Source organism: Limanda limanda, chromosome 2, assembly GCF_963576545.1.
Source record: "Limanda limanda chromosome 2, fLimLim1.1, whole genome shotgun sequence".
Lineage (NCBI taxonomy): Eukaryota > Metazoa > Chordata > Actinopteri > Pleuronectiformes > Pleuronectidae > Limanda > Limanda limanda.
Window position 1 is genome coordinate 11,207,664 of NC_083637.1, and position 21,450 is coordinate 11,229,113.

The 21,450-nt window shown below is 41.8% G+C and overlaps 1 protein-coding gene across 1 annotated transcript in view; it reads left to right on the forward strand.

The window, feature by feature from the left end:
* The first annotated feature begins 316 nt into the window (after positions 1-316).
* inpp4b (inositol polyphosphate-4-phosphatase type II B) overlaps positions 317-21,450 on the forward strand; it is a 71,857-nt gene continuing 50,723 nt past the window's right edge. The window contains exons 1-2 of the mRNA XM_061089201.1: positions 317-387; positions 20,983-21,094. Of these exons, the coding sequence (XP_060945184.1) occupies positions 21,035-21,094 (60 nt within the window). The 5' untranslated portion in view covers positions 317-387; positions 20,983-21,034. The remainder of the gene's footprint in view (positions 388-20,982; positions 21,095-21,450) is intronic.

A 21,450-nucleotide genomic window follows, 5' to 3' on the forward strand; every position in this document is an offset into this window, starting at 1 on the left:
GCTGACACCCCCTGTTCACATCACGCCTGCAGCAAACACATGTTGTCAGAGCAGCGAGAAAGAGGAGAAAGAGACAGAAAGGGGGAGTGGATTGTGTGTCCGCATGCTTCGTGTCAACATCTCTGCTTCTTGAAATCACAGGGCTTGAAGTGATTTTTTGACGCATTGTGTGTCTCAGCGTGATATGATCAAAAGAAGAAAATAACTGTCCTCTTCTGTCGCTTAATTTTTTTTTAACTGTACACTCAGTGCTGAAATACTTCACGTCTTGTTAATCGGCTTTTGTCTTCTCTCTCCGGTTCCGCAGAGCAACTTCCTGGGCAGTGCCACATTTTCTGTCGGTGATCTGCTGAGGGCTAAAGATGAGCGACTGACCTTGAGTCTTAGGTAAGTGTGTTGTTTCTGTCATACTCGATCCACTCCTCCTCCGCGTTCCCTCAGGCTAAATAAAAATCTAACTTCGGAGTCCAAAGATTACCTCTCTTCACACAAGAGCTGACAGAGCGACTTAAGCATCAAACTGAGACGAGGTGGGAAAAGAAACCAATCCACAGATGTTGCAGCAGCAGTTTCAGGGTTGTTGCAGAAGCTGCCAGGGTTGTTCCTATCAAGGACGGTGTTTTAACGTCTGGGAATACAGTACTCTGATCAGCTTTTTGTTTGTTTTAGTGATAGATTGGGGTGGGAACATGTGTCTTTTCTTAGAGGTGGTTAAATGAATCGAATGAAAAGGAAAAGCTGTCATGTTTTAAGTGGAAGTGGGGCTGTCGGTTAACATTTGTTGTTTTTGTTTTTCAAAAACATTTTAATATAGAAAATACAGTGGAGCCAAAAAGAAGCCATCATGGACAGAAATACAGATTTTGAGTGTGTGCAACAAAGCTGCTTGGTTGCGAGGGTTTTCTCTCCTCTGACGCCAAGTGTGCTTATTATGGGATCTGTTGTGTTTCTCTTCCATACTGTAAGGTCCGGACCTTGCTACGCAGAGTGCCTGTGGATAATGCATGTTGTGGTTTGGTGCTATACAAATACAATGAAATTGAATGGAATTAAATGGTGGTGTGGCAGTTTGAACTATCACCTCACCGTTAGAAGGTAAACGATTCAAATCCCGGCCCGGGTTTTGTATATGTGGAGTTTGCATGTTCGCCGCTTGTCTGGCTTCTACTCACAGTCCAAAGACATGCAGATTGGGTTTAGGTTACTGGAGACTTTAAATTGACTGTAGGTGTGAGTGTGAAGGGTTGTTTGTCCCTGTGTTTTGCTAACCTCAAAGCGTAATAGATAAATGAGGGATGAATGAAGTGTGTCCCTCTGGGTTTAGGAAGTCAAACTAAAATTAGAAAATTGCATCATGAAAATCAAGCAACCAGCCGAAAAAAGAGACTCGTAACTTCCTCAAAGACGGGACTACAAGGAAGTCATCAGCAATTTTGCTAAAGAGAATGTGTCTTGACAAATAACAGATATGTTGTTTCCTGGGACGATAATAACCTGCTTTGTCTGTACATAGTAACAATGCTGGTTCATAAACAATAGCTACCAAAGTGTCACAGTGACGAAAGGGTGATTTGCCGGAATGTCTCTGTTATTGTTTAGTTGTTTTTAAAGCTGTTTGTGCTGCTGTGAACAACAACCACTGTATTTTAAGCTGATTCATAATGTGTTACTTAACACCACAAGTTTTAAAATACCAGTACAGTGGCCGTTCTAAACCTGCCTCTTTGGAATGGGCTGTTTGCTCGGCCTGTGGTGATGGTGGTTGCAGCTTTTCTCTCTGAAACTGTAAAAGCGACCTGCAGTAATTGAGCCTTGGTAAATAGAGACCTGCTGGGGAACTCAGTCCACAGAACCCGGAGGCTGCTCCACCGCTGCCACACAAAGAGCTATTCACTTGTTTATTCACAGTTTGGTGAAGGTCTCCTCGGTACACAGGACCTCAGATTGGAGAATCCTTGATGCTGCAACAGAGCGCTGGTTTTCTGTTTATACAAATTTTATTAATATTGAATCTATTGCGTGTCCAAATTGCACCAAATTAAACACAGCCATTCATTCTGTATATAACAATACACATGCAAAATTTAAAGCTGATAAGTTAAACAGTTCTCAATATATATATACTGTATTGTTATTTACTATATAAGATATTTCACCATTGCATTATATGATGAGAGATTAAATCGTTTTCTCAATCACCCTATATTGTGTTGTCATGAGTGCAGAGATAACACAACATACATGTTCTGTATTGTCTCACAGGATTAGTTATCTTCACTGTGCTTAGTATGAAACCGCTTCTGTTTGGACACAGAATCCTTCCCGGAACAAAATACATTATGCTCAGGTCACTTGCATTAGTCACGACACTGATGAGAACGTTTCTGACTGAACAACGAGGTATCATGTGGCCTTTTTGAGGCAGAACATTTGTCTTTGCTTGTAGCCCAAAGAAGAAGGTTTGTCACAGGCACGTCGTTCACACATTGCAGTCATGACTGAGGAGCTGTGCCGCAGAGGCTACGTGGAGAGGTGTGGAAGTTTACCATGGGGACCAGGGACTAGATTCCATCTGCTGGATCTCAGGCCATCTTGTAAATGGAAACACTGCACCCACACGCAGATTGGTTCTCGGTTTGGTCTGGAGTTCAAAACCTGCTCCCCCCCCGTGTGTCTCAGACTAAAGCGTTTGATATTCCCCCTGTCAGTCAGAATAAACATCTGGTTGCTTTGCATGCAAACAGTGTGTGTGATTCAATGGGCTGGATCTTTTCCCTTTACCTGTAACATGTTCAAAGGAAATTGTCTCCGTCCTTTTTGTACTGTCGTGGTGAATTTCCTTTTCCCTTCGCACTTATAGTTGAGGTTTGAAAATATGCTGCTTTGGCACGCCTTCTTTTTTTTGGTGCTCTCCTTTGTTATGCTTTTCATTTCCTGTTGGTGATCCCAGGTCACTGTGTATAATTGTATTTTGCACAATTGACTGTATTAGCTTCAGTGTGTTTGCACCTTTTGTGTTCATGCAGGCACACATTTTTGTGAAGGTGATGCTGTGGCCCGTTGAATTGCACAGAATTGTTACTGCCCCCTCGTCACACTGCACTGTTGTGTTTCTTGTGGGTCTTGTTGTTGGGTTGTGACTTTGTTCCTGGAGATGCCATAAACCCCTCCAATCATACTTGAAGTGTTGCTTCAATGCTTTTAAACAAGCAAAAACAGTTTACCTCAATACTCAGATGTTAGTGTTGTTTTTATAACTACGACTTCAGCAGTTGCAAGTATTTTTTATGTGAGGGGATCAAAAGGCCAAAATGTCTAGACAGTCTGGCTTAGAGTTTATAAAAAATATTATTAAAACTTTAATTACTACCCTGCGGTATATGCTTCCACCGACCAGTACAGCTTTAGTCTACATAATCTTTTTTCCCAGAGTCATATGAGGTCACTGTGACCTTTGACCTCTGAAATCTAATCAGTTCATCTTTTTGTCAAAGTGACAACTGTTCAAAATATTAATACATTCTCTAAAAGGCAGACTGAATGTTTAAAATGTTCAAAAGGCCAAAAACATGTTTTACGGGGTCACAATGACCTTGACCTTTGAACTCAAGTCAAAAATTATCATTTTTACCAAATTAGTAGAAAGTCCCTCAAGGCGTTCTTGAGATATTGTGTTTACAAGAAAGTGAGAGAACACCACACCATCCTAACTTTATCCAAGCATAGTTATTTTCTTTTAAGGTAGTTTAAAGAATCCCTGGGAGCTATACCTGTGCTGAATAATGTAACTTATTCAGGTTCTTTATTTAAACTCGCACGCAGATTTGGCCTGAAGATCTGTGGCCCCTGTGTGGTCTGAGCTCGAGTGTGTTACGCTGACAGTCAGTGATCCGTGCCTAACACGCATAGACAAACAGAGGAGAGGCTCCTGATTCGCTTGTTGGTTCATCCAGTGAGAAAACCTTTCAGAGATGTGTATTTTTCCTGAGCATGTATGATTCATCCTGGGCTGTTTGACCTGTGGATGAGCCCATTATTCACAGTTCAAGTTAGTTCGGCCGAGCCGCTCGGATGCTGCAGCTCTGAAGACAACAGGGGTACAACTCACTCTGCCCTCGGAGGAACAGATGCTTCATTTCAACACAGTGTTTAACTCCGTCAGTTAATATGAGTTGACTTCTCTCAGCGGAGGGATCGTGGGACTACTTTGTCTCCATGACACAAGGATTGATTCCCTTCAGTGAATCTCAAAACCAATACGTCTTGGACCAACTCCTCCTCATAAGCTCAGGATTTACATTGGTGCTGAGCATATGTAGAGAGGAAATTGGTATTTGACCAGCTCCAGCGTGTGTGTATGTGATTTTTTACCTTTATTTTGGCCTTTCAGTGAATTTCACTCTGCTACAGAGCTGTCCACCTCAAAGCTCATTCCTTATTCTCATGAATTCACACTGCATTTCAGCTGCCCTCTCTTGTTCCATGCCCACTTTCATGTGTGGCTGCTTGGGATTTTTGTCACGGATTGTTTTTGTTTCCTGTAAGGCCCGACCGGTTTGATTCGAGTCACCTCTTTTTCAAGGTCCCTTACTGTGTCGTTTTGAGAAGGACTGGTGGATTTATAGACTCAGTCCTTGTGAAGATCTGTTTCCAGAAGCCATTGAAATGAAGATGAGAATTTCCTTCCCTGCTGTAGCTCTCACATGACCAAATGGCTCACGCGGTGCTACAGACAGTCTACAGCATCCAGACCGACACAGCACAGACACACAAGCCTGAATAAAACAGACACAAACCTAAAACAAAAAAAAAGGGTAGTTGGAGAATTTTGTTGTTTCTTTGAAGTCTGGACCTTTTCAAAATCAAAGATCAGACATCTGAATTAAAAGGAATTATTGATGACATGTTTGGGCAAAGCAAAAATTCAGTCCATGTTTACCTGATAGTATTTTTGTTATCCACCTATAAAAAATGTCTAAAATAATTCATAAGAACCATATTTTTGATGTGTTATTTAACGACTGCTGTCTCTGTGAATCTCTGAGTTAAGATGCAAGGGAAGTCAATCAAGTTTGGAAGCTGGATGCTGAATTGAAGGAATTGATCCCTACTTGTGTCCTGATTTAGACGAAAAGTCCAAACAGAAGATAAGCACTTACAACTGAAGTAATCTAAAAGGAAATTGGTTGGCAGTGAGGTCACTGTGTCATCTGAGGGCAGGTTTAAAATAGCTGCGGAAGGCGACGATATATATCTATATGCAGACGTGTGCAGTCATGCTTGGCTCTTTGTGTTGAAAATACACTCGTGTCAGAGCAGTGTGTCCTTAGTGTTCTCTTGCCTGGGGTTACAACCTTAGGTTATTTATTTAGGCACTGCAACAAGCTGTTAACACACTTTCAACTCACCTTATACAGTTGTGGAGTTTTCTCTTTCTATGCATTCAGACCATATGGAGTTTCATTCTCATGCCTTTGAATTACAGTAAAATATTTACACTTTTAGCTTTGTTTCAATCTCCACAAAATCCTGAGCGAAATATGTGGCTCTGACAGCTAAATGGTTCCACTATGTTCACCAGTTATGTAGCTTTAGGACATGTTCTGACTCCACCTTCTCCTGGAATTATCCAAAGGGGTTGCATGTGAGAACACAAATATGACGGTTGATTTGGACATTCTCTGGACTAGTTCTCGAGTAAAATGTCTGAGAGAGCTTATTGTAAGAATACAGCAGGATTCAAGAGCTGTTTGGTGATCGGCTGCGTCGTCTACAGTTGGTGTATTAGCTTCTGTGTGGCAGAAAGGTGGCCAAACCAAATCAATGAGCTGAAAGATGCTAAACTGCTCCACATAAAATATGACTATAGTGCACCTTTAACCTTAGTCCTGTATTGTTATTTAACACTGAAAGATAAAGCTTTGGTATCTGTAATCGCTGTTAATCCTTCTCCCGCACCGAATGCGCAGTCACACTATCGGCCTGGGAACAGTGACCTCAGTGCGGATTTTCCCCCGGAACCTGCAGAGAGCTCGTAGTAAATCTCTCTGTGGTTATGTGTTATATGGACTTGGACTCCTTGCCTGAATCCCCTGTGACCATCACTCACGCTGAATGAAGGAGCTGCTGCACCTAAGAAACGCTCCTATATCTGGGCTGAGTAATGCATCACGTAGCCCTACTGAGACAGAGGAGTTTATTTACAATGAAATAACTAATCACCTTCGCTACAGGGCTCTTAATTGTCCCGCTGATTGCAAACACAGTGTAGGTACATCTGGTACATGACCTGTATTATTTACTGTCGCCTCATGCTGAGTCATGGTTGCTGGGCTTTTATTTTAGTGGTATAGCTTTTGATAGCCGCGTAAAAGGTGATTTAAATGACTTGATTACCTTCAGTTTATTCAGGAAATGTTGTTTGCTTGGGATTTCATTGCATTTAATTTCAAACTCAAGGGAGTAATTGAATTGCATATATTTACATGGCTAGATTCTGCCTCTCTGTCAATCTCTGTGGGCATTTTTATTCCTAACTAAGTAGTGAGGGGTTGTATGTGTCCCTGCAGGATAGACTTTGCCTTCCTTTGCAGACACGCACCTTCTAAATCTAGCATATTTTAAATAGGGAACCGGGAAGAGCAACATAACCCATGTGCTACAGGAGCTGCTAAGGCACAGAGGTCTCTCAATAATGCATGCTGTGTGCACACATGGGAGGAGAGATGATTATCTCCAACAGGGAAGTGAGCCTCCGTCACCAAAACACAGCAGTAAATGGTGTTATATAAATGCACCATATAAAGAAATGTGCCAATAAAGTTGACAGAGGATAGGTATGGGTTTTTCAAATTAGTGGCACAGTCTCCAGGCTTCATATTCCTATTTCAGGCCGGCTTCGTCCCATGCACTCATCCTGTTGCACCCTCAGTCTCCCACACTGTAGTTCCCTCTCACTCCTCTTGTTATCTATAAAACTTTATGCACTCTGTACGAGAGGCACTCTGTGACCCAGTTCTACAGCACAGTTTGAGATCTGATTTTGATATGAGTTTGAATGCTCGCGCTGGTGTGAGTGTGTCTGTGTGCACATGTGTGTGCATCAGAGGTTTACCATCGCAGGGCCACTGTTATCACACACCAGTGCCTCTGCTGCCTGGTTCCATGGCTTATTCATCCATTCCCATCGGAGAGGGCCTCTCTTCACTGTCACCACAGAGCCTCAACCTGCGCTTTAGTTCCAATTCTCACAGTTTTCCCCTGACCTGAAAGTCTAAAGATCAACAACTATCTGATCTGGTGTGTACTTGTGTGTGTGTTGTAGGGACCTACTTTTCTTATGAGTCATTAGTCTTATCACACACAAACCCACATTATAGGGAGTTTCAGGTTGGTAAGCGTTGGGTTGAGGTTCGTCATTATAATTACATTAAGTCAACAAAAACATTAATGGTAATAGGCCTTATTTTTAATCATGTGTTTATTATTATTATGTAATAATTGCATTATCATATAGTACTAATAACAATGATTGTGTGTTAATTAGATTTTGTTTTGTAAACGACATGTCACATTGTCGACAGTGTTTAAATATAAACTTGTGTGCTTGTGTGTGTGCTCCAAATGTAAAGCAGAGTCACTAATTACACTACTCAGAGGAGTGATTCTTCTTCTCTCCCTCGTGGCACTCGCACACACACTCTTACATATGTCACCATTTCTCACTGCACAGTCATTAGCTGCTCATTTGAACCAGTGGAGAATTTAGTCTAGGAAAAAATTAAATAAGGAGAGTAATTGTTGAACATATAAATGTCTATATTTATGGTGCCTTCCTTGTTTAATCGCTGTAGCGGTGAATAGAGAAACATATGTACTGAAGCACTCTGGGTGGTGGGGGCGGGAGGGGGGGGGGACTCAGAGGACACTTAAGGCCACAGCATTTGTGTATAGGGCTGTTGGGAAACACTTTATCAGTGGTTTGCACATGGAGGGGAATGTTGCAAACAAGTGTGTGTATGTGTGAGTGCGTGTGTGTGTGTGTGTGTGTGTGTGTGTGTGTGTGTGTGTGTGTGTGTGTGTGTGTGTGTGTGTGTGTGTGTGTGTGTGTGTGTGTGTGTGTGTGTGTGTGTGTGTGTGTGTGTGTGTGTGTGTGTGTGTGTGTGTGTGTGTGTGTGTGTGTGTGTGTGTGTGTGTGTGTGTGTGTGTGTGTGTGTGAGAGAGAGAGAAGGGAGATTGGAAACATCAAATAATTGCTTTTAATGCAGTTGGAATGAGTTTACACACATATTACCCTTCAAGAAAGCACGCACAAGGTTAACCATGCACACACACACACTTTACATAAGTACGTCCACATACCCTGCAATATACAGTGCACTGTAATCTACACCACGCACATGCACACGCCACATGCATGTGCACTGTATGTAAAAGAGGGAGAGAAATCAGTCAGCTGAGCCAAAATAAATGCACACATGGCCTCCTCATTTTCCTCCTTCAATACTAAAAATGCCTAGGTACTGCACAGTTCCTCTGCATAATCTGTGAGATCCCTCAGGCATTAAGGCTCAGGGGTAGAATATGAAAATAGATAATTCGGCCAATGCTGTACCGTGGCATCAAAATGCAACTTGGAAAGAGTAAAACTCTGGTGAAAAGGCACATATCCCATTGACAAGCTGCACAATTACCAGCCATGAGTTTGTAATGTTATAGTGAGAGTGTCACAAACACAGCTCTCAACTTGCCATCCATGTTAAAGAAGGTACTGGTGCTCTGGTAAGTCAATCATTCATCATTCATCTATTTATCTAGATCATCTCTTTGCAGTGAAACACATATAGGTGGAAGAGATGAGAAAATGAGCTGTGGTGTTGGAAGCCAAAGATGGAGGAGAGAGATTTAATAAATGTGGGCCGACATGCTGCTGAGGCATGCTACGGGCACGGCTCATCCCTCGTCCTTGTCTAAGTGATGAGGTGATGATAATGAGGACGTAATGGAGAGAGGAAAAGAGAGGGAGGAATATATGAGTCTAAAAACATGTCTCACATGTTTGTTTTTTTATTTTATTTTGTATCCCATTGTCTGCTTTTGCTCTGAGATTAAATTGCAGTTTTCCATCATTGAAGCTGGGGCAATGTACCAGAGCAATGCAATCTCTCCTTGTGCTCCAACTGCAATATGTGCACCAGAGAAGGTGAGGGTCATGCATAATATCCTTTCTGACTGGCTCTTTAATATCAATCCTCAATAATGCTATGCATTGTCCATGTGGGCCTTTAATGAGTCTTAATCCAGATGTGTGTATTTCCTTCACACTGCATTTAAATACTAAAACATTGCTTCTTAATTTTCTTTTAAACCTCAATATTGCCAGCTATAGAAAATACAGTAGATTTAGGTCAGCGTGAAAACAGTAAAAATCTACTTGACATGGCTTTTTTATGTATATTTAGTTAAAATAAAGTATATTTTTTACATATAGATAGTATGTTTAAAGTGACCTATAAAATATAAATATGGTATGGTAAATAAACCACATTATGACGACAGTTCAGGTTACGGTTACTGTTGAGTTCAAGCAGAGTTCATGAAGATAAAGACGCGACAATCGTCAACAGTAAGACTCAGATTTACATTTGTAAATGCTGATTGTCGTTCCTACTGCCTGGATATATCTTCAGCCTGTGTAGCACCATGACTTTAATGTGGGAGCACTGATGGTCTTTTGTGCTTTAGTCTGGAATATAACCATGCGTGTCAGGGACAGGGGAACATAAACCTAGTGCAGTTTAACACGCATACACACAAACACCATGAATCCACCATCTACACACATCTGTGGAAACACTCACATTGCAGTTAGATGGGATATTGCTGTCGGCTATCGTATGCAAAAGATGTACAAAGCATTAGATTTGCAAATATAACAAGGTTACAGCTCTGCTCACTGAAAGGGCAGGCATACACAGTACGTGAGTAAGACCAGTGTATGCTTTCATTAATTTCTAAATGTGAGTGTTTACAAACCTGTAATATATTTAAATATCAGTGTTTTTTTTCCACCAATTAAAACGGTTTTATGTGAAGTTTGGTGTGTAGCACAAGGTTTGTTTTAAGGATTCTGCACCCACATGTTTTCACTTATCTGGCTCACTGTACCTCTGGTCAAGTGGAAGGTGGATTGAGATGTGCAGGTAATTAAGTGTCCATTTACTCACCAGGATGATATTGGTAATTATCAAAATAGTTAAACTCTCGAGTGGGGATGTACCATAAGTGTGTAAGGGCCACGAAGTTTTATGGCTTCTGGGTAATACAAATACATATTCTTTTATATTAGGTTTGGTTTATTTTATTATCTTAATTCAAAATTGAAACCCATAAAAACAAGTTTTGTTTTTTTTCTTACTACAGTATGGGTGAGTACAAACAGAGCTCGGCTGACGTCTCCAAGGTCTCACACATTCTACATTTAAGCACAATTTTAATTCACTGCAGTTTTGGTCAATTCAATTTTGGTTCAATACCAAGGATGAAGTAGTTTTCGAGAGTCATGCAGCCACCAAGGAAAGCTGTAGTCGCTGTTTTTGTTTTCATTCCACTAACCTTGGGAATCCTCCGGAGTAGCCAGCTCGCTGCTGTTTAGAGCGTCTCTGCAAACAAGAAGAACTTGCATCTATTCTTCTCCTGTTTGTCCAGTCATGCACGCAGCATATCCAATGTGACATGTATCCTCCATTAGCATAACAAGAAGCTCATGTTGACTCATAATGTTGACACTGTTTGGAATCAACTGTGAGTCAGGCTACACTGCAGGGAAACGCGACTCGGGCACATTTCTGTTATTTTCGTTCACCCCTTATTCACATAAATGGTCAGTCAGGTCTGTACAGTCAGTCTCTTTGTGTGTGTGTGTGTGTGTGTGTGTAAAAATGTGTTGTTTCAGATATTATGTGCAGACTTTCACATTCCACACCACAGGAGCGTGCGGATGTGTGGCCAAATCCTCCATTTAATAGCCTTCATGTTTTTGTAATGAGGACTTACTGTGTCTGTGCAGAGTCCAAACTGAGAACATTTTAGGTCAAAGTCAAATATTTATCTTGATGCTTTATCCTACATATAGTATGCTGCAGCATGGCGGCGTCTTACACCCTGTCCACACTAATGTGGATATTTTTCAAAACAAACTTCTTCCTCTGCATTTGATCCTCTTGTTCAAACAGGGTTTAAGTCACCTAAAACCAGGATTTTTTCACAGGCATTCGAAAGTACAGATTTTTAAAGGGTATGGTTTCCGTGTGTCCATGGGTAGTCTGAGCGTTTGGGAAACAGCAACATCACAGCTCACTTTGTGAATGCCCACGGTTGCTTTGTGTAATGAGCATGTGCCAGACACAACAACAATGGGGGTTATATGACGTTTTCTCCATGTCTAGTTAGCACCGCTAGGTCCAATTACAAGTAACAGCTTAATTCACCATTACTGCGCCACATTTCAGGCGTTCACAGGCATCTGCCTCGCCCAATTTCACTCGGACCACAGGCTTCTTTGCTGGTTTTTAATGGTTTGTTAATGCAGACTTTATCACTACCCATTGGTCTGTTTAAGCGTTTGTGGTTGTTTTATGTTCTCGTCTGGACAAAATAATTTTGTGAAACAAAGGTCCTGCAGACAGAGACATTGTTTTAAAAATTAGAGGTGAAAAAAACAGCAGTATTGCAGAGAAGGCCTTGTTAAAGTACCATTTATGCTTTTACTTTATAGAGAGGGAGAGTGCCAACTTAACTAAAGTTATTTTCATTCGACTTTTCATGTCCAGTAAAGGTGGAAGCCAAGAGTTTCTTACATTATTACCCTGTACACTCCTCTATTTGCACAAAGGTGACTTTCCTGTACGACTCCATGTTAGTCTAAAATTATATTTTTCAGAGAGACATAACTTTGCATAACAGGATCCCTTTGACTTTTCAACACTGTGAGAGGGAGCCTTTGCAGAATGATAACTACCTGTCTGTCTATAGCGATGAGCTGCATCAGCACAGCCTGAAACTCCTCTCATTCACTGAGAAGCAGACGAGAGCTCTGAGATGTTTCTCAACACCATATCTCAAAGGCCAGTTTAGACAACGGAGCCGGTGCTGACCTTTCTTATTATTTTATGAAAATGGCTGTGGATCCTTTGGGGGAGATTTAGCCTGAGACACAGCCGGTTGTCGTAATCTCGAACTGCTCACCGCACGTATTTAGGTTTCAAAGCTTGTTCTAGTGTTTCTCAGACTGGGCCCTTTTTTCTCATGTTTTTGGATCTAAATGATTAACAGGGATGAGAAATGTTTGGAATTGGTCCAGTGTGTAGCAGAGAAAGCTTTACCTGGCATTCTGAAACGGTGTAATACAACCGGGCATTTCTCCACATCAAAGTACCTCCACACACAAGAGTCCTTGTTTTCTGGCTGTGATATGCTCAGGTTGTTATTATATGTGTCTGACAACTTACTGGAGATAGACAGTTTTGTCTCATGCTCGACCAATCAGGAATTAGTCTCAAGTGTCTATCATGACGTTTTCCTTTTCAGCACAGAAGAGGAAAATAATCTTATTTGTTTTTTTAATTTGGCCCAATTCACTAACAAGCATGAGAAGATTAGATGTCAGATTGGATGGATCCAGATGTTTTTGCTTCCTTTTTGGGGAGCTGTTATGTCGTCAGCTTTTTATAAACAGTCTATGGGTTTATCACAAAGCTGGTGAAGCTCTCTGCTGGTCAGTTCTGTATGAACTGTTTATTCAGCACAGTGGCTTTTTCCAGCCTTCACAGAGATGGTTGGATTTTCTGTGTGAATATATTTTTCCAAAGGTTTTCATAAATAGGATATAGCTCTGAGCTTTTCAGCAGACCCGCAGACATTTACACCTGATAATTTTCAGTCCTGCCCATCATTAAAAACCCGTTTCAGGATTCAGTTGTCTGATGTTTAACGTTTAATTTAATAATGTAGAGAAATTAGAAATTATTCATCCTTTCACTGTCCCATTATCTGATAATCCCCGTTCATACTCTTTATTAAATTCTTGTTAATTTAAGTGATCATTTCATTTTTAAACTTAAAAATCAATTCATTCATCTCTCCTTGTCGCTCTGTGTTAATTAGTATCCTGCATTTTGGGAGGTTATCGACATTGAGCTGATTTAAAATCCTCAGTTAATTGCCAAGTGTCTTGTTTCGTGCGTTCAAGGTAGAACCAAGAGATCCCTTAACTGAGATCCTAACTACTTCAGATTGAAGACTGAAGTAGTTTTCTTCATGTGAACTAGAAGGTTGTGCTCTATGGGGAGGATTCTTAATGTAGTATGGCCTTTGTTCTGCCATTATTACTCAAGGTGAAGGATCCCTGTTTTTGAAGAAGAATGTAAAATCTGCAGCGTATTCCTGTCGATCACAATATTAATACGACCCAACTGCCGTTGTAAGGAAGCTGCATTGCTGAGGAGTGTAGATGCAAATGCAAAGACGAGGCTGAGCATATTTTTAGTAAAAGTCTTGACTCCCGTGCTGCTCTATTCTGCCTCTCCTCCCCACCGTCTTTGTTTTTTTTATCGTCATGACTAGAAACTCCCTATGGATTATGGGGTGCTGCTGAGTGTGCTAACCTACATCCCTCATTGCTTTCTGCAGACATTCACTCTCCCATTTCTCTGTGTGTGTGTCACCCTGTAAAACTCCCAGCAGATCCATGGCCCTCCAACCTTACCTACCATTCAATTCCTTCGTCAGTGAGAGGCCATGGAGCACAGAGCAGCTATCATTTACAGCCTACCTATGTCAACAAGCCTACACACTCACCACTAGCTATGGCAGCTCTTATACTCCATCTGCATTCCTTCAGCTCTCACTCGCTCACACACACGTTGTGTCTTTAGTAGCAGCCTCCCTTTCAATCCACTAATCAAAGCCGTGTAGGGCCACAGATACAGGTCCTTAATGAAACCTGCTATTCCTTATGCCTCGGTTCTATTAGGTCTCTCAGGACGCTGACATAGATCACCCTGACACAAGCCCGTCGAAGCTTTGCAGGTAACCGTTTAGTAAGAATGTAACGAGAAACAATCACCTGCCACATGGAGCAAGGAATTGTTCTCTTTGTCTTTTTCCTTTTCCCCCCATCGAGTCTCTCTTTATGTGTCGGCCTTTGTGTGAATATGTTCCTGGTTGTGGTGATGCCAGGTGTAGACGTCCTGGTCTTTTGTGTTTTGAAATGTGTTTACAAGGTCACGAGGTGCAGACACTTTGATTACATTGACTAAAAACACTCATCTCTTTATCAACTAACAGGATTTTGTAAGTGCACTCGTCTGAGCGGACTCTGAGGTGAACCATTCTATCTTTCAGACATGAAGCAGTCTGTCCTGTGTATCAGTATTAAAGAGCAAGTAAACAGTGAAAAATGGTCTGAGTGAGTGAACAAATGAGTGAGTATGGTCAAGTTTCTTCCATGGTTTAGACTTCAATGGGCTTTAGACTTTAAAGGGAAGTGCCTCACATTCTACACATCAAAGTCTGTTTACAGGTCTTGGGAAGTAACCGCCTGAAAAGAATAGAATCAAGTATGTGTGTGGTTTCAAACAGAGCTGCTGCCCAAAATCGGACAAATTATTTCTATTCATTTGGGCCTGAAGACAATAGAAATCTGGGGCTGTGGAGTTTTTAGTTAAGTTTGTCGACATTAAAAATGTACTTGTTACTTCTGATGTAGTGTTTTTTGATTTATATAACCGTCCCAACCTTTACATGACTGATACAGTGTTGACATCCTCCCTGAAAAAGCAGGTCACTGTGTGTGCTAAACTTTGGGATGTTAAAAAATAGATTTTACATTTTGACTGTCAGAATTTCACACTAAATATGAAGCTACAACCAGCAGCTGCTTGGTAAACATGAAGACCCGAAGTCCTTAAGTTTCCTTTTTTGATGTTAATAAAGTAATATTCAGACAAAAGCTCTGTGCAGGCTCCAGTGCTCTAATCTCGCCTATCCAAGTTGTCATCAGGACAGAGATATTTGTATTCTTCCAGTTTCATGTAGACAGAGAGAAGATTTCACTATTTATATTAATTAATCCTATGGGTATAACAGTGGCATCGATCGTCTTATCTCTCTCCAATCAGAGCACTTTCAAGGACTATTCATTTAAGCTTTAACATTTAATTTTTTCATCCTTTCCTCATTCAGCCTCTGCTCACGGCATCTCTCTGATAAAAGAAAACATAAACCACACCACTCGTCCTCCTTTAAGTGCAGGCCTGTCAGAATGCAGGCTACAAAGTGTTGGTTGGCTTCTTTTTTCTCGAGCAGTTCCAGGACTAAAACCATCTGCTTGACACAGATGATAGCACACTCTGTTTTGTCAGCCTCTTTACAGTTTGTTGGGAAATAATTATGAAGCTTGGGTGGCTGTCTCAGAGTCATTGCTCTTAAAAAGACGCTTTGAATCTCCCCTCAGTATTTTTCAGAATCGGATCCGTGTGCCTGGAGGATTTTTGTTGTTGTGTTGTGCAAGGTGCTGGATTGGTTTGACCCCCGTCCCACGGACGTGTTGATAATGTAGTAATAATTGAGTAAGTGGGGATAAAGGTGGTAATACAGTACGCTCCGTGTCACTGCACCACCTGCTCTCTCCCACTCAACCGTTTCCTCCAACCATCCTCATTCAATTGTCATCGATCTGCATTCAGCTTTTCAAGGACTTCACGCTGCATGTATGCCAGCCACCTTCATTGCCAGAGACCTTTAGAACAGGAATACACACACACACACACACACACACACACACACACACACACACACACACACACACACACACACACACACACACACACACACACACACACACACACACACACACACACACACACACACACACACACACACACACACACACACACACACACACACTGTACACATATACAAAACACTTTGTATTGTGTTGCTGTGGTAATAAGGACTGTTGGAAGTGGATGATGTGCGTCTGTCAAGTATGAGGGATTGTGAGTGAGTATGTACATTACATACAGAACAGCTGCTACACATCAGTTGCATACACACACATATTACTATAGGTATTCACGTGAGTGAGAATGGTTGTTTGGCTCTATGTGTTGATCTGTGATGCACTGACAACCTGTCCTCTGTGTATCCCGCCTCTCGGATTGATAAATGGAGGATGGATGGATGGAGATATCATCAAAAGTCTTTTAATAAAAGCAATCTGCATGTGGTTCTGTCCCTCTGCAGTAAGAAGGGAAAAGCCTGTGGATACACAAGGAGACAATTTCATAAAGAAATAGCTTCAAATCTCATTTTCATTCCCACGTCGGCATCAGCCATGATTGTACATTTTTGGGAAATATGTTCCCCTTCTCTTTCTAGAATGCCATATCTCAGGAGCAGCTTGAGGAACAATTTTTCAAAACTGACATAAACGCTCACATGGATGTACTGATTTGAGTTTATTGGTCAAAGTGGTTAAATGTGAAGGTCAAGAATTCACTAATTTTGGTAAACCCTTACTATTGCCTTTGTATTCTTCATATTAGCTTGAGCTTGATCAGGTTTGTTCAGGTTAATGAAAATCTGATGCTGCTTCAACCTTTCAAGCATGAAAAGCTTTGTTTCATTGCCAACCAAGATACACAGGTTATTATGTATTTATTTCAGATTCTGAAAATACATACGTTTCCTACAAGTCTCTTTCATCAAGAGAAAACCAGGGCAGGATATACTTCAAGTGGTCCAGACAAGCAGGAGAGTGTGCTCAGTGTAAGGTCCCCTGGTGATTCTGCCCAGCTCTATGAACAGTGACTGCAGTGTAGTCGTATTGATTGACTCAGCCCTCCACTCGCAAAAAGTGCAATTACTGCCGAGTCACATGATTATTGTCATTCATCCCCAGTGAAAATCTGGACCGGCAGCTTCACATGGACAGCTGGCATTGTCCATTATTACAGTCCTGTGTCCTAACATCTGTCCTCGGTGAAAAGTAGCCAGCTCTATATTTAGCTCAGCCGTCCAGCTTTATATAGGTCAAGAATCCCATCTACACATTTGCTGCTATACTTCAAGGCTGTCGCATTCTTGTTGCCTGTGTAGGGCCCTGGCAATTACTTTTCTCTGAACACCCCCGTTCCACAGACAATGTAGAGCTTAAAGTTGATAATATTAAATATACTGCTGTATCTTCTGTGGGTAAAATGCAGAGCAAAAACCCAAATAGTATTTTTCTGGATCCTGCTGTGAATTTAGCAGTTTCCTAAAGTTGAAGCTAAAGCCCTTGTGAGGGTGGAAAAGCTGGTGGTGTTTTGCATGTTTGCTGTGGCTGTCATCTGTGAGGACCCCCCCCGAGAAAAGCGCCTGACACCCACAGTGGTGTTGCTGCTTTGAAATTCTCTGATGAACATTCCCCACCCACAGGCTTTTAGATTCACACCTTTTGCAAAAGTACGAATTGCCCTTCGCTCGGCATTACTTTGAAAATCTCCCCTCCTTTTAAAAGGCAGCCAGGCGGCAGACAGAGGCCATTTTCTCGGCCATTTTGAGTCCTTTCAGTTGTCTGACTTTGGCCATCTAACTGTTTCTTTTTTTTTTAACTCCCCACATCAATTGCACGAGCACAGATATCACCTTTACCACTTCCACTGTGGGGACGGAGCAATCTGAGAGAGATGCTACTGACAGGAGTATTTTACAGAAGTGAGGCAGACCAGTTTGTGACAGTTGTTCCAAATTAAGTCCTTTCCAGACAAAAGCTGCTTGAAATGCCCAGAGCCATTTGTGCGGATATTCTCCGAGTTTGTGGTAATTCTATGAAGAACACAGCAAGAGATTGTAGGGGTTGGACGTGTTCACAATAAAACTGAGATCTGTTTCCCTTTTTAACTAAACACATTCATTCTCATTGTACTGGCTGTGAGATGTCTTTGGATAAAAAAACATTCTAATGTGACTCACTGTTATATTCATTGTTGTAGACACAACATTTCTTAAAGTGCTTAGTGTCACTGCACTTACTGTTAATGTCAGTCAATCTGCAGTCATTATTTATTGAGCATTTTTACTCTTCTAGCTAAATGAAGTAAGCGTTAACAGCTTCTACAGTAAAGAGTTTCCTGATTCATTGAAAGAAATAAGGAAAAGTTCCAACTTCACTATAATTTTTTTAATTATGGGATTATAAGTGGACATTTTATATAAATATGTATGTAAAGAGAAGATATTTTTCCTTGGACCCCACGTGGTTCATAAAGAAAAAGACTCTAAAGCCAGCGGGGTGCAGATTGTTTTTTCAAACAAATCTCTCCATGTATCTCCATACGTCAGAGAATGTGTTTATATATGAATCACTTCCTTAATAACTAATTGTTTTTTGAATTGTGCCAAATTCACAGCAGATATTTTAAGCACATTATTTTTGTCACTTTAACAAAGCCGTCAGATTAGGTGTTGTCGTAAAAGAGAATCCGTGGCCTATTAGATTTTTAAAAAAGATGGGCTCGCAGGCACAGAACAATCTGCAGATTTGTTTCCTTGCCAACTGCAGCAGACAGAAAGCGAGAGGGATGGTAGAGCAGGAGGGGGGGAATTCATTTTCATCCACAGCTCTCATCAAAACATTCTAAGTTAATTTGAGGTCGGTTTGTGTGCAGCCTAAAGACTCTAAAAGAAGACGTCTGTCACTTTCTTTTCTTTTTTTGCTTTTCAGCAGAATCGTCCACACAGACAATAATACGTTCAGATTGTATTTGAATAAGTGCTGAGTTTTGAATTTGGCCACAAATACGAAAAATAAATGACAGTATATTTCCCCCCCCCCCCCGAGGAATAAATCAATTTTCCTAAAGCAGTTGCTAAAAAACAACTCCTCCGTCTGTTGAACTGCAGGGTTTCATTAGCGGATGGAGGCAGAGCAATCTGAAGAGTGTAGGGCGGCTCTCACCCCCGAGGTTTGCCTTGGGAGGACTATCACTGAATGTGATGCATGTTAATCTCCATTTCCTCGATTATTTGTGGGCCACTGTCGGTACACACGGCTTCTTCAAAGTCAGGGTGACTTTCTTTCAGCGAGCTCCAGTCCTCTGTTGCGCGGAGAAACAGAGGGGGAGACAGATGACGATGGGTGAGGAATGAGGGGAGGGGGGGGGGGCAGGAAAATGCACGGAGGAGTAAACACTGAGACAGGTGTCTGGCAAGGGACAATGATTAGATTTATAAACCGAGCAATGATATTTTGTCTGCTTGGGGACTCCTGCAAGACGTTAAGCGCTAACTGAATCTCCCAGCGTCCCACTACATGCACACTTTTCCTTTCATCTCCCTCCTCGCGCTCCCGTTCCTCCTCTCCTGTGTTTCCTCTCCTTCTCCCCTTCCTCTACATTCCACAACTCCTTCTCTCCCTTGGCTAGATTTTCTTCCTCGTGGCCAACCAAGATGGATCGGTCCTGAAAGCGTCCTTTCTGCTTCCATCTCCATCTTTGCCTTTTCTCCTCCTCAAGCTGGGGTATGGTCCCCCCTAGGGTTGCAAAATTCCAGGAATATTCAAAGTTGGAAACTTTCCATGGGAATTAACGGGAATTAACGGTAATATACGGGAATTAACGGGAATAAACAGGAATTAACGGGAATAAACTGGAAATGTTGTGGGTAATTTATACTAACTGTATCTACCTTGTCATATACAGACATAAATATAAACATTTTGTTTTGTCATAGGCTGATTTGAGCCCTGAGGAAACTTTGGGCACTTGACTATATGCTTCTGCATTGTTGTGTCATTCTTAACATAGGTCTTTGCACAGTATTTGCAAATGTACACAGCCTTTCCTTCTACATTGGATGGGGTGAAATGTCTCCACACATGAGATAGTGCACGTGGCATTGTTCTGAAGAATAAGGTGAGAAAAAAGTTTGTAAACAAACACTAAGGCAATGCCAGAGATATAAATAGTTAGCCAAACAATTGGAATCGTCTGTAAACATATTTTACAATTTATGGATGAATAAATGGAAATAGGCTAGATGAACAGATGAACAATCCTCAATCAGCATGCTAATATATTTCCCCCAGTAATATAATTGAAACTTACCTGACTAGTCCTGCACACTACAGCAGGGCTATGCCTGCTGTAGTGTCCAGGATTCTGGGAATTCAACGTGCATCGTGTGCTGCATTCCATACATCTTTAGGATAGAGTTTTGAAAGATGTTTTTATTGCTCAGCGTTTAATTTGCGTATTTTTTTTTCCCAAAATTCCCGAGCTGAACTTCCCATGGAAAGTTTCTGGAAATTTACCGCAAAGTTTCCGCCCCGTTGCAACCCTAGTGTCTCCCCCCCCCCCCCCCCCCTCTCTCTCTTCAGACCATTAGCTGCCATACAACATCCAATATTTTCTCCAGCTGCAGTGGAACTGAGCACATTAGGGATGGGTCTGTTAAGGTGATCAGACTTGCTCGCCCGTTGCCCAGGGACCATTTTTCTTCATTTGAGAGTGTCTGTCTTGCTGCCAATACTATAGATTTCCTATCAGCTCCTTAATCATGGCTCCTTGATTTGGAAAGTGATTGGTCTGGCTTCCTGATATGAAAACTCGAGTATAAATTCTGTGTCTGTCAGGGCCCACAGGAGGCTGGTTTATTAGATGGCTATTTGAACAGTTACACGAAATGTTCCTTCCGTCACCTCCATCAGCTTCCCGTCGGCGAAGGCTTTAATCTGCATGCAGCCTGAGCGTGTAGGTCCCACTTTCACTTTATTTTCAGCTTTATAATTTCACAACCTGCTCGAGGCTGGAAATTATCCGAGGCCCATTGAGAGGCAGTAGCCAGAGGAAACGATCATTTAAGTGAGCAGGCTTGTTTTTTTTATTCACGAGATTAGGAGGTTAACGCCACATGTTTCTCTTTCCCTCTCCCCTCCAGGTCATCTGATGGTGTGTGTGCAGCAGGGACAGTGGTGGTGAGTCGTCTGAAGATGGGGGAGATGGAGGAGGTGGATGTGGACCACATCACCACTGACATTCCACCACAGAAGGTAGAGTACCAGGGGCACCAGACGAAGCCCTGTGCTAATGCTGGGATTAGACAGGCACTGCTCAAGTCCTCCAATGAGATTAAATTACCTGCAGTAAACCCTAATGAGGATTTACAGCATGTGTGCACCTTATCTGTCTCTGTGAGTACATTTGTATTCTCTCGCTCTCGTATGTGGACAGGATCAAAGACAGGTCTGAACAAATTACCTCCCTGACTGACTTAACTCTGTCCCTGTTAGAATTTGGTTTGTAATTCATTCGACCGAGATATTTCCTGGACGTTGTCACCGGTTGCCTCCGCCCTCCCGCTCCCTCTCGCTCTAATCTCACACAATACTTCCCGCTCGACTCGTCT